This window comes from Uranotaenia lowii, chromosome 3 (genome assembly GCF_029784155.1).
Source record: "Uranotaenia lowii strain MFRU-FL chromosome 3, ASM2978415v1, whole genome shotgun sequence".
NCBI classification, from domain to species: domain Eukaryota; kingdom Metazoa; phylum Arthropoda; class Insecta; order Diptera; family Culicidae; genus Uranotaenia; species Uranotaenia lowii.
The window spans coordinates 223921439-223943736 of record NC_073693.1 but is presented as its reverse complement, the minus strand read 5'-3'; the positions used below and the strand labels follow the sequence as shown (position 1 = coordinate 223943736).

Here is a 22298-nt window from a genome sequence, read left to right as displayed (position 1 = left end):
GCAAGAGAAAGAAAATTTGACAACAATTGGATGTCCCGTGATTCTGGAGAACACTGTCCTGCATTCACGGGGATACATTAAGTTTCTGTGCTCTCGTAGCAAGTTTGTCTTGGATTTCAGGAGAGATGAAGCGTCCTGAGATTCGGGTGAGTTTCCTTTCGAACTTCGTTTAAATTGAGCAGCTTTCCCGTGACTCAGAGATGCATGGTCCCGAGCGAGATAAATGCAATCTTAGTGTGTAAGACGAGCCTTTTCAAGAATTTGCAAATTATTAACCTGATCCTTTTTAAAATTTTATTTTTTATTTATTTATTTACAATTTTCTAGAAGTTGGATTAGTCTGAAGACTGTTGTCAACTGCTCAAATTGGAGATTTACGGATGTGCACGTGAATAACACTTTGTTTCCTTTGCCTTCTTCGGGGGTGGATGCTCAGGGTGGCCGGCTGGTGATCTTCACATTTCTACTTTGCAACAGGTGTAGGATTGGTTAGGGTAGGAAGATGGTAGGATGTTAGGAATGCAAAGCTAGAGGATAATTTCCTATCCTTTTTGCTCCCAAGAGTCCGTGTATGCAGGTTTTACCGCGCCTACGTCGCGTTGCTTTTGGTGATTGTCTTGGGAGTGCCATGCATATAATTATGTTTTGTTACGGCGAAGCAAAGAGACATTGAACCCCCCAACTAACCAAACTATCTTTATACCGTAAGGCTCGACAAGGTAGGTTGATGCCTCTAAGCTGAGTTTTCTTAAGGGGGGTTGAAGAGAAAAGATTTGAGATTTTTCTTGAATGTGACTAAATTCCTAGCATTCTTAATTTCCAACGGAAGTGAATTAAATAAATTCATTCCGCGATGTACTAAGCTGTTTTGTGCAAATTGTGTTCTTGTTCTGGCAATGAAAAAATTCACGTTTTCAGCGCTTCTTATATTCGTAGCATGGATGTTGTTAATATAAATAAGATATAAATAAGATAGATAAATGGATCAAATAAAGCTCAGGAGCAAAACCAACACTACTGATATTATTCGTGTTGGTTCTTTTCCTCATTTGAATTACGTGAATTGGAGAAAAACCTAACAAAGAATTTAATTCAGTTGTGATCTCATCCGGTGGCTGATCGCCGGTGAGACCACGAAGTACAACTTTAAAAGGACGATCACTTCTAGTGTCGTACGTAAAAAATTTGTGTTTTTTTATTATTCAAATAATTTAAAAATTTTTGAAAATCATTAAAAGATTCCGTCAATATACGAGCAGTTCCCCTTCGACCGATCTGAAAAGAAATATTCACATCCTTGATGGAAGTGACGATTTCTTTCCTAAAGGCATTGAAGTCAGGAATTGTGACCGTAATTGGTGGAACCTTTTCGTTTTTAAGAGTATAAGAAGAAGAAGGTTTCTTAGTACTTGTTCGCGCCAAACAGCAACTGCACGAGTCAAACGCAACGAAAGTGCTATCAATCCACCAGCCCATAAGCAGCATCAATAGATGTAGGGGAGGAGCGGGCTATATGCGCCTATTAAGCAGAACACTGATTTAATCAAATATCACATCGATTATGTGTACAAAAACTGTATACACGTGTGCAGGCATCTGTTTTCTATACATTGGAGCAATTTTTATGTTAAAATTTTCTTCTGTTTCCAAGAAAATTGTTATTATTATAAGTGTTGTCTAAAATGCCGAACCTCAAACCGTGCGGGCTAAATGCGCCTATTTATGTTTTGAACAAAATTGTTGTTTTTTGGGCAATAATTCCGTATAATTTCATTGAAACTGCTAGAAAGTAATAATTTCCGTACGACAAAGCTGAAGTTTTATAACAATCTATGTATATTAGAATTTTATGGAATAAAACAAAAGTTAGGGTTGCCATACTATGGAGGCAGTTCATCCATGAGAAAAACTTTATCAAATCTGTTTTCAGATCTTCAATTCTCTCTTAAGATGTTATTCAGAGCTTAGATTTGAAAGTTCAATGATAAAAATCATTTATTTATTCTATTTAACCTGTTATTTTAGGATGGAGGCATTTTACAAACATGATGGGGGCACACAAAAACACTCAATTATTCCACTATATAATCGTTATTAAACCTCCACAAAAGCTGAAATATGTTTAATTTCTAAAGTTCATTTGAGTAAGAAACAAAAACCATCCTAGTTTTTGTTTTAAGCTTTTTTACATATAATTTTTAAAAGTCGAAATATTACATCAAAATGTATCAAAACCTTGTATGATTTTTTAAATTTTTTTGAGTTTGTTAATTCATAAAATTCTTTTTTGCCTTATGTTCTAAGCGTATCACCCTCAAATTGCATTGATCAGATAAGCTGTCTAGTCAGCCATTCCATCAAACAACCGTAGGGTCATTTAACCCGATAGGCCCATTTAGGAAACCTTTCCCCTATTCTTGCCGCACGCATCTGCAATGATAACTACCAGGTAGCAGTGCGTGTGTGCAGTAGTATATGTACCTAGAAGTGTGGGCAAGAGAATGCGCAATTACTGATGTACTTGGTCTGCAATGACTGGCTGCTATTAGCCACAGGGTAACGAGACAAATCAGATTTAAGAAATAAAGCATCCGGGTCGGTCATACGTTATACAGTCCACTTTGCTCTTGTTTTCTTTGTACCGCTGAGTGTTGAATGTTTGATTAAAGTTTCCCCGTGATTATATCACTAATTAAGTGCCGTAATTTCATTACTGTCCGAACATCAACGTCAGGGAACTCCGCGTTTAATTTCGAACCAGCAAGTCTTCGGGGATTGGCCTCAATATTTGGTCCTTAGCGACCGGATAAAACCGCGGAGTTTGTGCGCGTTTTATTTGTGAACCCTTTGTGTGTGAATAACTTCTGAATAGAAGATCCTTTGTGGAGCGGGTTTGGCTTGGGTTTGCCCCATTTTGTGTGGATTAATTTGAGATCGGGCTTGGGTTCTAGTGAAAATAGTGCTGGGAAGCCTTGGCGGGCGGTTAAGATCTAGTTAAATTGAAGATCGAAAAATATTAGCTCAAGTTGTGTGGTTAGAAAAAACGGCAATTCTGTTCCCCGTGGAGGTCCTTGTGGACAAATTATATTTAAAAAACAACCCGGGGCAAGTGTTTGGCAGTTAGTGCTTTGGAGCCGTTGTAGTAAAAAGTGAAAAGATTTTTTAAACTATTCGGCAAATTCAATTTAATCGATTGATCATTGTGTAACAAACGTTCGGACTTCGTTGTTCCATTTTGAGTGCGGGAAAATCTTACATCAGATCCTGAAGAGTGCAACATAAAAACGATACAAAGGATTGCAGCAATTGAATGCTGAGTTTAAGCAGAACTTCGGAAGGAACCGTGAGGAACCAGAGGAAACCAGAGGTCTCAACTAAAAGCAGATAAGTACTAGTAGATAGAGTGTGATTGAGCAAATGAATGGTTGAGGTGGCTGATTGAGAATATATTGTGTAATTTGTGATAAATTTAGTATTTGTGGAGTACTTCTCCGGTAGACTTTGAGCAGCCACTTAGCGCATCAAGGCTCACAACTGATTTATTCGATTACTGATCTAGTTATCAAGAAAATTAAATTTTGTCTGTCAATTTCTTGTCGCTGTTTGAGGTCTCGGGAGTAGTTTTTGTGAGAAAAGTGTCGTGTTTTTAAATATGAACAACGATCTACGACTTCTGACCAAACAGGAACGGATCTTGTGGAACTTACTTGAGAGCTTAGAGGATTTACTTCATGATTACAACGCCGATCGGGATAAAGGTTCCCTTCAACCGCGGCTGACAAAACTGGACGAAGCTTACGAAAGGTTTTGTGATCTGCGTGTAAAAATAGAGATTATTCTGGAAGACCTTGAAGAGGGTTCGGAAGACGGTGACCAACAGGAGGAAGTTCGAAAAAAGGAAAATGAAAAGGTGTACAGAGGATTCGTGACACGGTACTTTTCCGTGAAACAACAGCTTCTGTCGAAGATGGAGTCGATTTCCATGTCACACAAAATACCCGGAGCTTGAGCTGCCAACCTTTTCTGGAAACTTATCGGATTGGATTAATTTCCGCGACAATTTCAAGTCACTGATTCACGACAACGTCCAGTTGAACGAGATGGACAAGTTCAATTACCTCCGAACCTCATTGAGGGATGATGCGCTTCTTCAAATCAATCGAATCCAGGTAACAGCGATGAATTACAGTCTAGCTTGGAGCACCTTGGAGGCAAAATATGAAAACCATAAACTGATAGCCCAGGAGCATTTGAAGGCCTTATTTGCAGCACCTGTGATGCAAGAAGAATGTTTCGAAGGATTAAATGCACTGTTGTCAACCTTTAAGATAAACCTGCAACAATTGGAAAAGTTAGGCCAGAAAACAAATAATTGGAGCACTTTGTTGGCATTTATGCTCTCTCAAAAATTGGATGCAAAAACCTATCGTCTTTGGGAAACTCACCATGCTTCCAAAAACGTACCTTCCTACGAAGTCATGGTTGAGTTTCTAGAGAACCACTGCTCGATCCTGCAGTCAACGGCTAGTCGTAGTGGCAACGAGCTTCATCGAAGAGCTACTATCAGTCACAGTATAGCAACCTTGGAAAGATTCTGCCCCATCTGTCACTACGGACAACACAACACAGAACAATGTTCCAGATTCAGCAGGATGCGAGTAATCGATCGAAAGGTTTTGGTGCGCAGGTTAGGACTCTGCTTTAATTGCTTGACTTCCGGTCATTTTGTTGCTGATTGCTCACAAAGATCCTGTTTGAGGTGTGGACAACACCACCACGTTCTATTGCACCCGTATACTCCCAACCAAAATAGCCAGTTCAATGTACAGAACTTCTCTGAAGACTCCCGAAGACCTCAACGCGCGGACAGTCGAACAAGAAGGCAACCTTATACAGAACACGCTCAGTCCCGGATGATCAGCAACCAATCTCCACAAAACAACTCACCACCTCCACAGCAGCCACCTCCCACAAACACTCCCACTCTCAGTCATCACACTTCTACTCTCCTCAGTACACTACAGAATAGCCACACCGCCATCCTATCTACAGCTATGGTCATGCTGTCCGATTACAATGGTAATTCAGTTTTAGCTCGGGCATTGTTAGACAACGGGTCACAGATTTCAATAATAACCGAGAATTTATCGAGAAAGTTGGGATTTGAGCGTTTTAGAGAAAATGTTGCCGTGAAAGGTGTTGGAGGATCAACCAGAATATCAAAGGAGTCTGTTCTTGCTAGAGTCGCTTCCCGCACTTCTTCGTTCAGGACCGGAGAGATAAAATTCGTCGTGTTGCCTCAAATAACGATGAATTTGCCACATAAGACATTCGATGTCAACACCTGGGAGTTTTCCTCATCCATCCGTCTGGCAGATCCGACGTTCAATGAATCCAGCTCAGTCGATCTGATCATAGGAGTCTGCACGTTTTATGATTTGTTGTTAGCGGAGCAGATGAGGATCACTGACGCTGGCCCTATTCTACAAAACACTAAGCTGGGATGGATAGTGGCAGGAGAGCTTCCGGAAACGCCAGTAGTTACTAGCAGCGGCATATCTCCTACACTTGCTTGTAATGAAGTACTGCCACAGTCGAACGAAGTTTGGGAATCGGAGTCCACCGGAACGAAAATAGAAGAGTCAACCAGTGAATATGTTTTTGATCACACTACTACTAAAGTTTTTGACGGAAAATCGGACGCATCATATTCAGAAAGATTTTTGTTGAAGCAGTTTCTGAAGGTTTTAACAAAAAACGTGGTTTTCTTTGTGCTTTATCTTGTATCGTTTGCTGCTGCCGAGATGTTTGATCTTAACATTTGTTGGAGTCCGTTCATCGTCTTAGTGAACATGCTTCTCCAAGAGCTTTGCGAAGTAAAGCTGGTTTGTGATGAATCATGTGAAATTGGACACTGGTTCTGTAGGGTTAAGATCAAATATTGTAGTCTACGTACTGTCGATTCAACGATGGTTCCCTTACTGCAAAAACATGATAGAATGCGGGATTCAACAGCTTCTCGGAAAGGATCAACGACCGATTACATTACAAATCCCTATCCATAATTGTCCAAGAATCCACCAGAACATCGTTAGTATTTTAAGCCGCAACAAATCCCGAATAGCAGTAAAAATTATAAGTATTTTCCGCCCCCATGAGGGGCATCTTTGGCACTGGCGGCACATTTGGTCGTATTTGTTAGGGGGCCAATCATCAAGTTATGTATAACTCTACCAGTTTATTTGCGGAACCTAAAGAAGTTTCTCTCCGCCAGAATTGTATACCGCATCGTTGTTCGTCCAGAGATGTCGACAAACGGAAGACTCCACTATCTATTGCTATGCTCAGTCATTTGTAAATTCTTAAAATGGCTCTCAACTCATCAGGAAATAAGTATTTCTCGCCCCCATGAGGGGCACTATTGGCACTGGCAGCGTATCAGCTGCATTTGCCAGGGGGCCAACCACAAAGCTACGTGCTACCCTATCTGTTTTGCTTGCGGAACCTTAAGTAGTTTTTTCTCCGCCAGGGCTTATACATCGCATACCGACGATTTCTCTTCACGATGGAGTTCACTACGTATCATCATTGGAACAGCTAAATCATCCATTCGGATTAGGCCAGATCAGGAACCTGTTAAGATCACCATTTCTTCATAAGATAAGTATGCCCCCATTAGGGGCGCAATTGGCTAGGAGCGGCTGTTAGTCGTTAATGCCAGGGGGCGATAAAGAAGTTACGTTTTCCCTAATCACAACAAGCATGGAGAAATTGTCGTATTATTCTCTTCAACAGGGCACCGGAAAACCTTGTCAGCACATTCACCATATGTTTAAGTATTCAATGAGATTCCCTTTGGTTTGGTTTGTACGCACCTAGAACATCGTCTCATCGCTTGACTGCTGGAACCTTAGCATAAGTATCTTCAGCCCCCGCGAGGTGCGCACTCTGGTTTTGACGAAGTTTACAATTCGTTGATGCCTGGGGGCCACAACGCAAGTTAAGTTGCAATCATTGTATAGTCAACCCAGAATCAACCGTTTCCGTCTCCAGCAGGATAACATTGGTAATCCAGGACGAGCTTACTTCCGGCATTGCAAAGTGCAAAGGTATCGTGATTCATCGCAGATGACGGGAGCTTATAATGTGCAACAGCCTTTCTTAACACGAGGTGTTGAGTGAACTCAAGGCGGGCGGTATGTTCGCGCCAAACAGCAACTGCACGAGTCAAACGCAACGAAAGTGCTATCAATCCACCAGCCCATAAGCAGCATCAATAGATGTATTCTTGCCGCACGCATCTGCAATGATAACTACCAGGTAGCAGTGCGTGTGTGCAGTAGTATATGTACCTAGAAGTGTGGGCAAGAGAATGCGCAATTACTGATGTAGGGGAGAGGCGGGCTATATGCGCATATTAAGGAAAGCACTCATTTTCTCCCATATTCCAAAAGATAGGAGTCTGAAAACTATATACACATGAGCGGACTTCTGTTTTATATACATTAGAGCAAATTTTTTGTGAAAATCTCTTACAGTTTTTGTGAAAATAATTTTATAATAAAAGAAGTCAAAATAGCCGATTTCCGAAACTGGCGGGCTAAATACGCATATTTATGTTTTTAGCTATATTTCATTAACACTTGCAATATTTTGATATTATTCAATTGAAAATGGTAGAAACGGATGTTAAGCATACGTCAAGGCTGAAATTTTGGTGAAATTTTCAACATCACTAGCTCTTTTGTATGAAACATAGTTAAGTATGCCATATGGCAATATTTCATGGTAATATTTTGTTCATATCGTATTTTTATCCGATCAGTATGAAGTTCTTCTTTTTTCGCTGTAAGACCGTGATTTGAGCGTAGATTTAATGTTTAAGTGATAAAAAGTTAAAAATTTATAAGACTAATCTATTTTTCTTAATATAGGCATTTAACCTACCTTGATATGGGCATTCAGAACCTGTCTCTTATTCCAATATCTTATCATTCACAACTTTGCCAAAAGCATCAACTTGTTGAATTTCCGATATCCAGATGAATAAGAAAGAAAAACCATTAAAACTTTTATTCACAGAATCTGTACGCACGATAATTAAAGTTCAATATATTCTAACAAAACTGACAAAAATCTTGTTTGAATTTTTAAATTTTTTCGACTGTATATAACAATTAAATTTTTTCATGCCATGTGTTTAAAGCGTATTACCCTCAAACTGCACTGATTAGATATGATGAATCTCCAGCCATATCGTCAATCGGCTGTATGCGCATTTTACCCAACATGCGCATTTAGGAACACTTCCCCCTACTTGGTCTGCAATGACTGGCTGCTGTTAGCCACAGGGTAACGAGACGAAATAAAGCATCCGGGTCGGTCATACGTTATACAGTCCACTTTGCTCTTGTTTTCTTTGTACCGCTGAGTGTTGAATGTTTGATTAAAGTTTCCCCGTGATTATATCACTAATTAAGTGCCGTAATTTCATTACTGTCCGAACATCAAGGTCAGGGAACTCCGCGTTTAATTTCGAACCAGCAAGTCTTCGGGGATTGGCCTCAATAGTACTCTTATCAGAACTAAATATGAATATTTCCACATCACCGATGTTATGAAGGTCATCGAATGAATTGGAAATTTCAACTTTTTTGGGGCGATGGACCTGAATTAGGTTCGGCAATCCGTTTTCTTCCAGCTCTTTAGCAGGCCGATGACTTCCCCATGCTGGAAAGAAAAAAATATATGATTAAAAGAAAATGAAAATAATTTAAGCCCTGAAAAGTGCTGATTGAAAAACAGGTAAGAATAAAATAAATAATGTAAAATGTTCCTGCAGGTACACAGTAACGATACGATGCTCCGGCGTACGTGTTGACGGCTCAACGGTACAGATGGAAGTGATACATATGCCTCTATTTTTATATACACTTAAGATTTACAAATGTTTATATAGTTGTTGTTTCTAGCTCTATTGGAATTTGAAGAGGGCTTTTATTTTGACGTAGAATTACGTCTTACGGCAACACTATAGGGGGGCAAATTGAAATTTGCGAACAGATCTCGCGTCACGAAAGCTTTCCATTTGACAGACATCCTATCTAAAGGATTATGACGTCATCACCAACGCCTGCTTTGATGGGTTTTGTTTTTCCCTACCTACGAAAGGTATAAAACAAAGGGCCCGTCGACTGACTCGGTTTCTTTCTCTGTTAGCCGTCAAGCTGAACAGACCGTTGCTGCACTTCGATCTGAGTGTGGACCCCACCAGTGGTAATCCGACTCAGATATCGATTTGCAGTAGTTCAGTGGCAACCGTGGACCAGTGAGCAACGATGATGGTGAGCAGCGATGACGGCCACCACACCAGCATAGACAGCCAGCGGCGGAGGCGTTCAGTGGCGGAGGACTCCAGTGGCAGTGGCAGGGATCCTACAGGTCATCGCAAGTGGCGTTGTATAATCGAATTATGTCACATGGTCCGATTATGTTGCATGGTCGGATTATGTCACATGGTCAATTTATGTTGCATGGGCGATTATGTTGCATAGTTGGATTTTGTTACATGGTCGGATTATGTTGCATGGTTGGATTATGTCACATGGTCCGATTATGTTGCATAGTCGGATTATGTCACATGGTCGATGGTTGGATTTCGTCACATGGTCGAATTATGTTGCATGGTCGGATTATGTCACATGGTCGATTATGTCACATAGTCCGATTATGTTGCATGTTTAGATTTCGTCACATGGTCGATTTATGTTGCATGGTCGGATTATGTCACATGGTCCGATTATGTTGCGTGATCGATTTATGTCACATGGTCGATAATGTTGCATGGTCGGATTATGTTGCATGGTCGGATTGTGTTACATGGTCCGTTTATGCTGCATGGGCGATTATGTCACATGGTCCGATTATGTTGCATGGTTAGAGTTCGTCATATGGTCGATTTATGTTGCATGGTCGGATTATGTCACATGGTCGGATTATGTTGCATGGTCGGATTATGTCACATGGTCCGATTATGTTGCATGCTCGGATTATGTCAAATGGTCGATGGTTGGATTTCGTCACATGGTCGAATTATGTTGCATGGTCGGATTATGTTGCATGGTCGGATTATGTTACATGGTCGATTATGTCACATAGTTCGATTATGTTGCATGGTTAGATTTCGTCACATGGTCGATTTATGTTGCATGGTCGGATTATGTCACATGGTCCGATTATGTTGCGTGATCGATTTATGTCACATGGTCGATAATGTTGCATGGTCGGATTATGTCACATGGTCCGTTTATGTTGCATGGGCGATTATGTCACATGGTCCGATTATGTTAGATGATCGATTTATGTCACATGGTCGATGATGTTGCATGGTCAGATTATGTCACGGTCCATTTATGTTGCATGGGCCATTATGTCACATAGTCCGATGATGTTGCATGATCGGATTATGTCACGTGGTCGGATTATGTTGCATATTCGGATTATGTCACATGGTCGATGGTTGGATTTCGTCACATGGTCGGATTATGTTGCATGGTCGGATTATGTCACATGGTCGATTATGTCACATAGTCCGATTAAGTTACATGGTTAGATTTCGTCACATGGTCGATTTATGTTGCATGGTCGGATTATGTCACATATTCCGAATATGTTGCATGATCGTCACATTGTCACATGGTCAGATTATGTTGAATGATCGATTTATGTCACATGGTCGATAATGTTGCATGATCCGATTATGTCACATGGTCCGATTATGTTGCATGGTTTAATTTTGTCACATGGTCGGATTATGTCACATGGTCCGATAATGTTGCATGCTCGGATTTTGTCACATGGTCGAATTATGTTGCATGGTCGATTATGTTGCATAGTTGGAATTCGTCACATGGTCGGATTATGTTGCATGGTCGGATTATGTTACATGGTCGAATTATGTCACATGGTCCGATTATGTTGCATGATCGGATTATGTTGCATGGTCGGATTATGTCACATGGTCAATTTATGTTGCATGGGAGATTATGTTGCATAGTTGGATTTTGTTACATGGTCGGATTATGTCACATGGTCCGATTATGTTGCATGATTGATTTATGTCACATGGTTGATATTGTTGCATGGTCGAATTATGTCACAGGGTCCATTTATGTTGCATGGGCGATTATGTCACATGGTCCGATTATGTTGCATGATCGGATTATGTTGCATGGTCCGATTATGTTGCATGATTCAAATTTATGTCACATGGTCGATAATGTTCCATGGTCGGATTATGGCACAGGATCCATTTATGTTGCGATTTTGTCACATAGTTCGATGATGTTGCATGATCAGATTATGTATCATGGTCGGATTATGTTGCATGATCGGATTATGTCACATGGTCCGATTATGTTGCATGATCGATTTATGTCACATTGTCGATAATGTTGCATGGGCGATTATGTCACATGGTCCGATTCTGTTGCATAGTTTAATTTTGTCACATGGTCGGATTATGTTGCATAGTCGGATTATGTCACATGGTCCGATTATGTTGCATGGTCGATTATGTCACATGGTCAAAATATGTTGCATGGTTGGATTTCGTCACATGGTCGGATTATTTTGCTTGGTCAGATTTTGTCTTATGGTCCATTTCTGTTGCATGGGCAATTATGTCACATGGTCCGATTTTGTTGAATGGCCGGATTATATCAAATGGTCCGATTATGTCGCATGGTCGAATTATGTTGCATGATCAGAATCTGTCACATGCTCCGATTATGTTGCATGGTCCGATTATGTTGCATGGTCGGATTATGTTGCATGATTCGATAATGTCACATGGTCGATTTTGTTGCATGATCGAATCATGTCACATGGTCGATTATGTTGCATGGTCGGATTATTTCACATGGTCGATAATGTTGCATGGTAGGATTATGTCACATGGTCCAATTTTGTTACATAATCGGATTATGTCACATGGTCTTGTTATCTTGCATGATCCGATTATGTCACATGGTCCGATTACGTCACATGGTCGGATTATGTCACATATTTGTTGCATGGTCGATTATGTCACAGGATCGGATTATGTCACATGGTCCGATTATGTTGCATGATTCGATTATGTTGAATGGTTGGATTTTGTCACATGGTCGGATTATGTTGCATGGTCGAGTTTTGTAGCATGGTCGGATTTTGTCACATGGTCAAAATATGTTGCATGGTCGAAAATGTTGCATGATCAAATAATGTCACATCTTCGATTTAACTGCATGATCGGATATTGTCACATGGTTGATTATATTGCATAATCAGATTGTGCCACATGGTCGATTATGTTGCATGGTCGGATTATGTCAGATGGTCGATTTTATTGCATGGTTGTATTAGGTCACCTGGTCGAATTATGTTACATGATCTGATTATGTTGCATGATCCGATTATGTCACATGTACTGCATGCTCAGATTATTTCTGGTGATAGGTTTATGTCACATGGTTAAATTCTGTTAAATGAGTGAAATTTGTCACGTCATATTGCCATTTTGACACTCATATGTTGGTCATTTAAAAAATGCACTGTAAGTTCTGTTATTCTATACATTGACAAAAAACAATTGCGTAATTCTACGTTTAGCGGTCGTAGCCAAATTACTACCTCCTCCACTTTTTTAAACCGTTTAACAGTTTACAACAACAAATACTTTATTCAATTTTAATAAAACACTTTCTTTTGCTTGAAAAACCTTTAAAAATTTATCATACTGTCGAACATTGGTTGAGTTGATTAATTTATCTAACAGGCTCAATAGCCGAAAACTCACTATCTTACATTAATTTTGCGTAGAAAAACGATTTTGCTAAAACTACCATGAATTGAAATTGAAATAAGTTCTCTTCTATTTTTCTTGAATGATGGGAAAACAATCTTAGACTTATGAGTAGCGCAAATCTATAGAATATCTTGTATGAAACTCTTTCAAAGTTTCGCGTAGAGAAATCAAATTTTAACTTCACAACAATCACAACCACTACCAACCAAGAAGGACTTTGAACACTATGAACTTTTGAAAGTAGTGAAAAACTTGGGCATTATAAATGTCCCATTTGAGCAACAAACATATCAAATCGGGTAAGACGGATATAAAAAAAATACTGGTCACATGAAAAGCTATGATCATCGTTTGTATTTTAAAAACAGTTCAAGTGATCGAAAAACTTTCTATGGAGGAAATGAAGGTGTTAATATGATATCTATATATATAAAAATGAATTTCTGTCTGTCTGTCTGTCTGTCTGTCTATCTGTCTGTTCCCTATAGACTCGGAAACTACTAAACCGATTTACGTGAAACTTAGCAGGTGGGGGTAATGGAGGCCGGGAAAGGTTCCTATTCTTGTTTGGGACCCCTCCCCCTAACAGGAAGGGGGGGAGGGGCCTCCCAAATAAAAGACAATTATTTGCATAACTCGAAAACCCATCAAGCAAATGGTATCAAATTTGGCATGAGGTGGTATTTGGGAACGGGGAATATTTCAATGAATATTAGGTACCCTTCCCTCCTCTCAGTGGGGTGATAGGAAGGGGGGAGGGGGGCTACCTTGCAATTTTTCATATAACTCGAAATCTAATCAAGATATTGGAACCAAATTTGGCATGGGAAAGTATTTTGATATGAAAAATATTTCAATGATTATTTGAGGCCCCTCCCTATCTGCAGTTGAAAGGGGGAGGGGCCTCTTTCATATTTTTTTACATAACTCAAAAACTAATAATGCAAATGGAACCAAATTTGGCATGGAATGATATTTGGGTACGAGAAATGCTTCTATGAATATTTCGTATCCCTCACACCTTCAAAAAGGTGGATGAAAAGGGGGAGAAGAGGTCTCCCTTACAATTTTCAGTACAACTGGAGAGCTGATCGAGCAAATGTGAGGGTATTCGGATACGAGAAATGTTTCTATTATAAATTGAAGCGCCACCTTTTCTCAATGGAAAGATAAAAAGGGGGAAAGGGATAACTCGAGAATTAATAGAGCAAATGAAATAAAATTTGGTATCAAAAAGTATTTGAGAACAAAAAATACTTATATAAATATTATGTTCTCACCCCTCCATTGGGGAGAACGGAAGGGGGATGGTACTTCCTTTCAAGTTTATGCATAACTCAAGAATTTACAACGCAAATAAAACCAAATTTAGCATGGGATGGTATTTTAATACGAGAAATTTTTTTACGTCAAACAATTCCTCTCTTGCAGTGGGACGATAGAATTGGGAATAAAGGAAGGGAAGAGGAGAGAAATGGACAAAACTGAACATGGAAAATCATTTTGGTATGATTCTATGATTATCTGACACACCATGCTCTATTCAGTGAGTAGGTACATGGGAGGAGGGAGGTTAGCCCAATTAAATTTTGTTAGCATTAGTTCTCAATTTATGCTAACGAAGCCAACAAATGGAAACAAATATGGCATGAAAAGGTACTCGGTTACGAGATATGTTTCTACGATTGTTATAGACCCTTTCGCTTTACAGTGTAGAGAGGAGAAAAAAGGAGGGGGTTCCATATAAATTTTGTTGTAAAGCTTAAAAACTTATCAACCAATTTAACAATATTTGATACAAAAAGATTTTTGGGAATGAATAAAATGGGTATGATTATTAAAGATCACCCCCCATTCAGTAGGGGGGGGGGGAAGGACAGGGGAGGGAGCTCTCTTATCAGTTTTCTAGCATAAATCCAGAATATATCAAGCAAAAACAACCATATTATATCAGTTGGATTATTTGCGTATGATTTATTTGAGACCCTTCTTTTTTAGGGCTAAGCTTAAAGAAACAGATTAAAATTATTAGATCTTTAACACAAATTTATGGATCCAGATTCAGAATATAAGTTTAAGTTATTTTTGGATTGCCATCCGAAACTCCAGCTGCAGCTCTCATTTTATAGTAGTGGCTTATGAATTATGTTATAATTTGATTTAAAATAATGCCAACAAAACAGTAAAAATTTGAGTTAATTCTGAAAATATCATTCGATTTTGAAAGGTGTAGCAAAGCACACCGGGTCAGCTAGTTTAATATGAAAATATAGAAAACAAGTTAACCGCTGATTTCAAGAAATACTCTTAATTTATCATAAAATCTCTTTTTTATCTTTGCACACTTTTTTTAGTCATGTATGTATTCATTTTTTTACCACAGAAGCAAAACCTTTGCAAAATCATGATGATTTACACAAATTCACCTGGAAAAAGCAATTGGAATCTGGTTGGAAACTTTTCATGAGTCCAAAATAAAATTTCTTTGTCCATCAGAACACATCTGTGGCATTGCGTAAAAACACAGATTGGGATCCATGGAACTGCTCATTTTTAGTTATTTTCTGGGTGCCTACTAGATAGGCAACACTTTTTGCCTAACGGATTTACTGCATTTTTAAGGGATCTGCAGTAAGCTATCACCAATAACCATAGAATTTTTACCATAGTTGAGATCAAGGGTTCCACTACGTTGCTTGGTTTGAACTTCGTGAGCATCCTAGAGTGGCATCTTATACTTTTTAACCATTTGAGCCAGCAAAAAATTCAAAAAAAAATCAACAGTTCATGAGTTTTCAAATCGATAATGAAAAATTTTCAAGGCGATAGTGCAAAACTATTTTCATCATGTCTTTTTGCATCGTAAACAACCCAAACAAACGTAAATTCAAAAATATGAAAATAATAGACAAGACAGTTCTTTTTATAACCATCACAACGCTGCTAATTTTTTTCATATCCGAGCTCTAGTAACGTAGCTATAACGAAATAAAGTGCCCGGATACTAATAGTGTTTTCGTTTATTGGCAGTGGCAACCTAGTTACCAACGAGTTTTGCCCTAACTGCTGTTATTTTGTTCGGTTATTAATTCAGAAGTCCACTAGTTTTGCCCGAGATTTGAACCTCAAACAGGCGGTTGCACACCGTAAAAGTTGTCAGTGTTGGGGGTAAGCATAAGGGTGAGTATAGCAACCATATATTTGTATCGTCCCGGGTAACGATTCTGTTTGTTTATTCAGAAAAAGTTTTGCCCCGCGCTAGTGGAGAAAAAACGAAAACGGCATAAATGATCATAGCTTTAAATTCATAAAATTCATAGGTATTAACATGTCTAGTTGGCGTTATCATAAGGATGACTTTAAAAAAAACTTGCGAGGTCAATCGTCTCGTCAGTTGTTGAGCACTCAGCGGCTAGAATAGATCATAAAAGCTGCTAACACTTCAATGAAACATTCTCCGAATGATTTGCAGGTTGAATCAAACATTTTACTGGTCTCTACTGGAAGTTGGAATTAACTGCAACTCATGACTCTCGACAATTTACTTGCTTTGGTTATGAACTATTTTTGAATTTTACGCCGCATACTTTTATTATACGTGTTTGAATCGTCTCAAAACGAATCGCCAATGGTTAAGGAACCTTTGGATATTCCTATCAAATAACATTTCCATCGTAAAAATCATCATTGATATACTTAATCCTATACCAAGAATCATGTAAGATCCCATTAAATGACTAGTGGTGAGTGTTTCTGCCTCAGAGCCTTGATTGGTATTGCGACTATCGAGAATGCCTTGCTGAATTTTTGAATTCATGTAATTCTTCACAATTTGAAGTTCCCAGTAGTTCTGAATTCCCGATTCTTTGACCGCTAAAACAAGTTTGTTGAAATGATGTTTGAGAGGCCAAGTTTTCGAAACGATCGCTGTACACATTTGCCAAAACAGATCGTCTTTCAGTAACCGCATGAGGCTAGCTGATCCTTCGTCCAGAAAATCGATGGGTCCAAAGTGCCCAAACTGAGTCCGCTCACCGATGTATCCTATATCGAGAGCGTACCGATGATCAATCATGTAATCTATATCCACTAAGCGATAGTTTTCGACTATTTTTTGAAGGAACGGCTGAGCAAAGGAATAATAGAGGTTAAATTAGAGCAACCTTGATTGGTGTCACTTACTTGGGGAGCTTCCATTATTGCGTAGATCCATGATATAGCACTTCCTGCTAGTAACATATTGCTTTCAGCGAAATCCCTTCCAGTATCGATAGGTTTCTCGTATTGAGGAATGGTCATAATGCTGGCAAGACCTGCACCGTATAAATTTCCTACCATGAATCCCGCAAGCATCAGTGACGAAAAAAGAAATACGCATGATACAAGATCATTCCTCATGATAGCTGTCTGCTCCATATAGAATCCAATGATTGTTAGTACTGAATCGCTGATTGATTTGGGTTCTCCATGCTCAATGATTTGAACTCTTACTCGCTCCAAGAACCACACCGATAACACTCCGGCCAGAAATGCTAGGGCCACAGCGATCCAGAGATGCGGAGAAAATGATAGAAAAGGCGTTCGCCAAGGATCGACCAATCGAGGTTTAGGCACCAGAATAGTAACACCCGAGCGACTGATAGATTCTGTATAGGTGGAAAACACGTATGGTTGAATCCTGAAAAAAAAACACAATTCAAATGGGAAGAACTGATCACAATCATTTGTTTACCAAAAATAAAGGGCCGCTACAGCGAAATCTGTTTTCCGGTTAGCAATTGCTCCAAGAACACCGGGTCCAGAACGATTGGGATATACGTCTCCCCATAACTCAATCTCATCTAAAAACGTTCGAAACAATCTAAAAATGGTGTCAAATGAATATTTTCCTTCATTTTACCGAAATAAGCTTCGATAGAGCAGTTATATCGTTGACAAAAGTGAACCAGCAGCATTGGTTCGGAACCATCTATGTATAACGGAACATCCTCGCTACAGTATTGAGGGTCACATCTGGCATTTGCTTTGTCAGGGGTCTGCAAGAAACTATTTATAGTTCATCTTAGAAAATCGATGTTAAATTCAACTACCGTCTTTTCATAGTAACCGAATGGTGGATTCACCACACTCTGTAAACGCACTGGGATACCACGAAAATTTTGACCATCATCTGGAAGAAATTGTTCTAACGAAATGGCACTGAATTGAACAATCGTCGTTCCAGGTGATCCATTTCCGAAAATATCAACGGTTAAAAGCTTCAACAGTTTTTCTTCGCTATCGGAAGCGACTATCAGAGTATTACGAAGATCTGAGCAAATGAAATAAGCTATATTAGAAAATGTTATTTTATATGTTTTACATTCAAGTTTAACATATTGCATATGCATGCATCCGTTATCAAAAGCTATTTTCAAATGATCATAGCCCCAGTATATAAAAACATCACTTTTTGCGACAAAGGGAGCTATCGCACTACATGCTGCTCTTCTGTATTACCAAACTAAAAACGGAGGAAGTAGGAATGACTTTCAGACGGCTGGGAGCCGTCTCGCCTACTGCTGCGATCAAGCGGGTGGGATGGCTGTCAGCCGTCTCAAACGTTCACCGGATTTTTTTTTTTCATTTTATCATTATATAATTCTAAAGTAAAAGAAATGTTCACCTTTGACACTGGGATGTTCCGATATTCGTTGGATGAAACTATCATTGACGTATTCCGCCAACACAATAAGCACCTTATCACTGAATCGTTGATCAGAGGCATCGTGTACGTCGATAAAATGATCCAAAAACATCCAGATACTAGTCTCGAATGTAATAAACGATTGGCAACCATTGTCAACACCTTGCTGAAATGATTCGTCGAATCTGTCATCGACTGTAATAACCATGGCAGGAAGAATCTCGCTTATCACAACTGCATCATCCGAAGTCCGAACGATACAGGTGCAATAGTACTTCGATAAAACACCGAGAGCTAATTGGTTGAGCAGCAATGCTACCGAATCTGTTGCGCTGAATAGAGTTCGCGGTTCCATGACGTTTGATTTGATAGCTCAATTGGTATGACGGTTGTTTTCCATCAGTAGTTCACTTATGAACCCACTGATAAACGTTGCCATTTTCCAGATGAGTTTGATTAATGAGAGACCTAACTATAGCGATAAGCTGTACAAATATTTTTAGAAAAAAGTCAGCCTTGTGCTCTTTAACCATTCATAGCATTCACAACAAATAAAAAGAATGCTAATGATCAGAAGACTTTTTGCTGAGGTATAATTAGAGCTTTACCATAAATTGGAAGGAGTGACCGTTACAAGCATGGGGAATATAAAACTTTGTTAATTCTTACGCTTCTAGTTAACAACGGTTCGAACCAAAATGCTCAAAAGTACAATTTTATCGGTTGAGAATAAAATCTAACCAGCAAAAATTAAAGGTTTTTTCTTTAATATTAACAATTCTAACTAACTTAATTCTGTTCTAAATGGCAGCCTAACCGTATCACTTTTGCTTTGTTATGAAAATGCTGCAGGTTTGGTCGAAAAGCATATAAAATAAATAATCCAACTGAAGAATGGCGATACATGTTCCCCTTTTCTTATTCTCATCATAGCTTTTTGTGAAAATTTAGCAACTCGCCGTCTTTTGCATATTCTGACAGCTTCTAATTTCAAGTTTATAAGCTTCAAAAATTAGAAAGATATATAAGCCCATAGATGAACTAGAAGCATTTTCGTGAGATGAAAAAAGTTATAAAATTTTCAAGTTGAAGAAGCCTTGATCCTTTAAATACTATGGGAGACTTAATCCCTTAGGCCGATGACATAGTGAGTGCGATGCGATGCGAATTTGCGGAAAATTTACGGACGCAGCCTATGCGAACTCGAGCGGCGGAACAAATTGACATATGCTTCGCCGCGTTGAGTATGTCAGGTTTAAGCGATTCACATACATTTTCATCAAATGTGGTTCACCGCATTGAATCGCATTCGCCGGTTCGCATCGCATCGCACTCACTATGTCATCGGCCTTATTCAAGGAGCCCCAAGTATTGGCCAAAATCAAGCAAAAACAAAAGATAAAAGGTCCATGTCAGTTCTCATTTCACAGTTTGTAAGTGCCAGACAAATAGAATTCTTAAAGTTTGTCTCCATCCGAATGTTATTGCATACATAAAGGCGCCTTTTTTTTAGATAAACCGTTTTTTTATTCCTTTTAATCAGATAGTTACTGAATACATGTTTGTTTTTGGACTACATACATTTGGAAAACTTTTCTTAACAAATATTGAGGGTTGACTATTGCTTTGAAAATATGGCAGTATAAAGTTCATATTATACTCTAACGATTGACGTATTGGAATCAATATGTTTATTATAGTTTTTTCATGTGGGAAACATTTTAAAGTGACAAAAATAGATCTTCAAGTCACATTTTACTGAATTTTTAGGACAAAGTTCAATAACTCATAAAATCAAATTTTAAAAATTAGTTGAAATAACAGCATTATTGTTTTGTTCTATTTTTCACATTTTTCTAGAACATTTGATCTTTGTAGAACATTTCGATTTCGAAATATAGCGAAGGAATCAAGTATCCCCGGGGATCATTCTTCCTAAAGTTAATGATCCAACTCGACCAAACTGTTATCACCTTGTCACTAAATTGCTGGTCTGATGCATGTAAGATGTTGGTAAAATTATCTTAAAACTACCTTATACTTATGTATGTAAGAAGCTATTGAAAACTATACAAACATTGAAAAAGCGTTTCCGACGCCTCACTGAAAAGTTTTGTTAAATCGATCGTCACAGTAGTAAGTCATCGAATATCATTAGCATTACCCATGAGACGATAAACGTGACATTGAGTAGCGCTTTAGACTGCATGATGATCGTTCAAATCTTTACCAGGTAGAAAATAATAGCTGCTTTTAAAACATATATAAACGCATCGGAAATTGTAATTGACGGTTATTAATGAAAGCACCGTTTCCCTAGAAACAATTTACATTCGATATTTATTGAATTTCAAACTGTTATCATTTTATCGGAACTTTCTGGGCGTGGTAATCGGTTGATGAATAATATTAATACAAGTGAATAATCATTTGAATGATACAAGCGGATTTGGCAATGTAGTTTTAACTGTTAGAAAGAATGAAAGTTCTTCTGCGTCGCACATCTTCAATGAACAAAGTTTTCAGATAAAAGATCTATTGAACATATATGGGTATTAATATTTGTTACAAATATTCATCTTAATAATTGAAAGCCGAATTCTTTAAGATTATTTTCAGAGACGAATTTGTTTAGCTTCATAATCAATTCGACCAAAATAACGCAATCTCTTAATTCAGATTATAGCATAACATACAAAAATTAAAATAATCACATAAACAGTCTGCTGGTTTATATGTAGGTACCAACTAAGCCTTTCAGATTGGTTTCAATTTATTTTATGAATTTGAAAAGATGAACCGCGACTTATTTTCATAAAGAAACATTCTATTCATACTCATGTTAAAATTGACCGTCCAGGCTTTCAAATTAATATTATTTCTATTCTCAATTGTTGAGTGTCTACAATGATAGTTTATCCGTTTTAAATTGGCTCTCACACCGATGGGGAGCGCGTGTTTTAGCGGATTCCAAAATTTAAAATTGTGCTAAAACTGGTATACCTTTAACCAATATTTACGCCTGTACCGTTGCAGGTTTTCTCAATCCCTGGAGTCTCAACAGCTTCGTTTAGGTTCAAAACTCATCCACGATTTTCGGTAGAACTTTTAAGTAACATTTACAAGAGTTAAATTTAACATTTCGGTTTGGTATTACTTGACTTCTTTTCAAGCAATACTTTGCTAGGCACCAGCGAGGTGATGTCAATTGAATTGATTGTTTTTCAACGACAAGAAACATACCCATATTCAACAGATATTAATTTTCGCCTAATAATGCCTAATAAAATATGAAGTTACGGTCTCCGACATAGTTGTTCAGCAGAAAACTTCCTTTAAAAAAAGTATAAATTTCCACAAAAACTAATTACCCAACTAACATGAAATCGTAAAAGAAATGATAATCCAAATCGACTGTTAAGACATTTTACAAAAACCACAGTAAACACGTTGGTATTGAGTAATTTTCTATCATACATTTACGACAAGCTTTGCCCAAAAAAGTTGAATCAGATAGCCCCAAGTGACACTGGTACTTTTATTAGACTCCTCAACCCCTTATGAAACCCAAAACTTTGTCTAGTAGCCAACTATAAAACTTTTAATGATACTTGGGGCTGTTAAGTCAATTCGTATATACAGTACCGTTCATAATTGTATAGAAATTGGAAGCAAGCGCACTGTCACTTCGACTTTGAACTTCCATAACTTTTTACTCTGATGATATTTTTAGATGAATTTTTTTGCGTTAGGTAGATTAGCTAT

The 22298-nt window shown here is 38.3% G+C and overlaps 2 protein-coding genes across 2 annotated transcripts; one reads left to right on the top strand and one right to left on the bottom strand.

The window, feature by feature from the left end:
• Nucleotides 1-4100: 4100 nt before the first annotated feature.
• Nucleotides 4101-6065, top strand: LOC129753119 (uncharacterized). Its single transcript, XM_055748920.1, has one exon. The coding sequence runs from the start codon at nucleotides 4101-4103 to the stop codon at nucleotides 6063-6065; it is 1965 nt and encodes a 654-aa protein (XP_055604895.1).
• Nucleotides 6066-9286: 3221 nt separating this feature from the next.
• Nucleotides 9287-18889, bottom strand: LOC129753118 (uncharacterized). Its single transcript, XM_055748919.1, has 7 exons — nucleotides 18513-18889; nucleotides 17938-18158; nucleotides 17748-17883; nucleotides 17580-17688; nucleotides 17030-17525; nucleotides 16556-16973; nucleotides 9287-9435 (listed from the first exon to the last, which is right to left on the bottom strand). Exons 1-7 carry the CDS (start codon nucleotides 18886-18888, stop codon nucleotides 9287-9289), a joined length of 1905 nt encoding a protein of 634 aa, XP_055604894.1. The 5' UTR covers nucleotide 18889.
• Between the last annotated feature and the right edge of the window lie 3409 nt (nucleotides 18890-22298).

What these genes read in the sequence shown, in the direction of transcription:
- LOC129753118 (XM_055748919.1), bottom strand. Translation starts at nt 18,888, where the DNA reads ATGGAACCGCGAACTCTATTCAGCGCAACAGATTCGGTAGCATTGCTG. An exon ending in GGAACATCCCAGTGTCAAAG is followed by an intron (nt 18,159 to 18,512) that starts GTGAACATTTCT and finishes TCATTTGCTCAG; the next exon opens with ATCTTCGTAATACTCTGATA. An exon ending in CTCTATCGAAGCTTATTTCG is followed by an intron (nt 17,689 to 17,747) that starts GTAAAATGAAGG and finishes GAACGTTTTTAG; the next exon opens with ATGAGATTGAGTTATGGGGA.
- LOC129753119 (XM_055748920.1), top strand. Translation starts at nt 4,101, where the DNA reads ATGGACAAGTTCAATTACCTCCGAACCTCATTGAGGGATGATGCGCTT.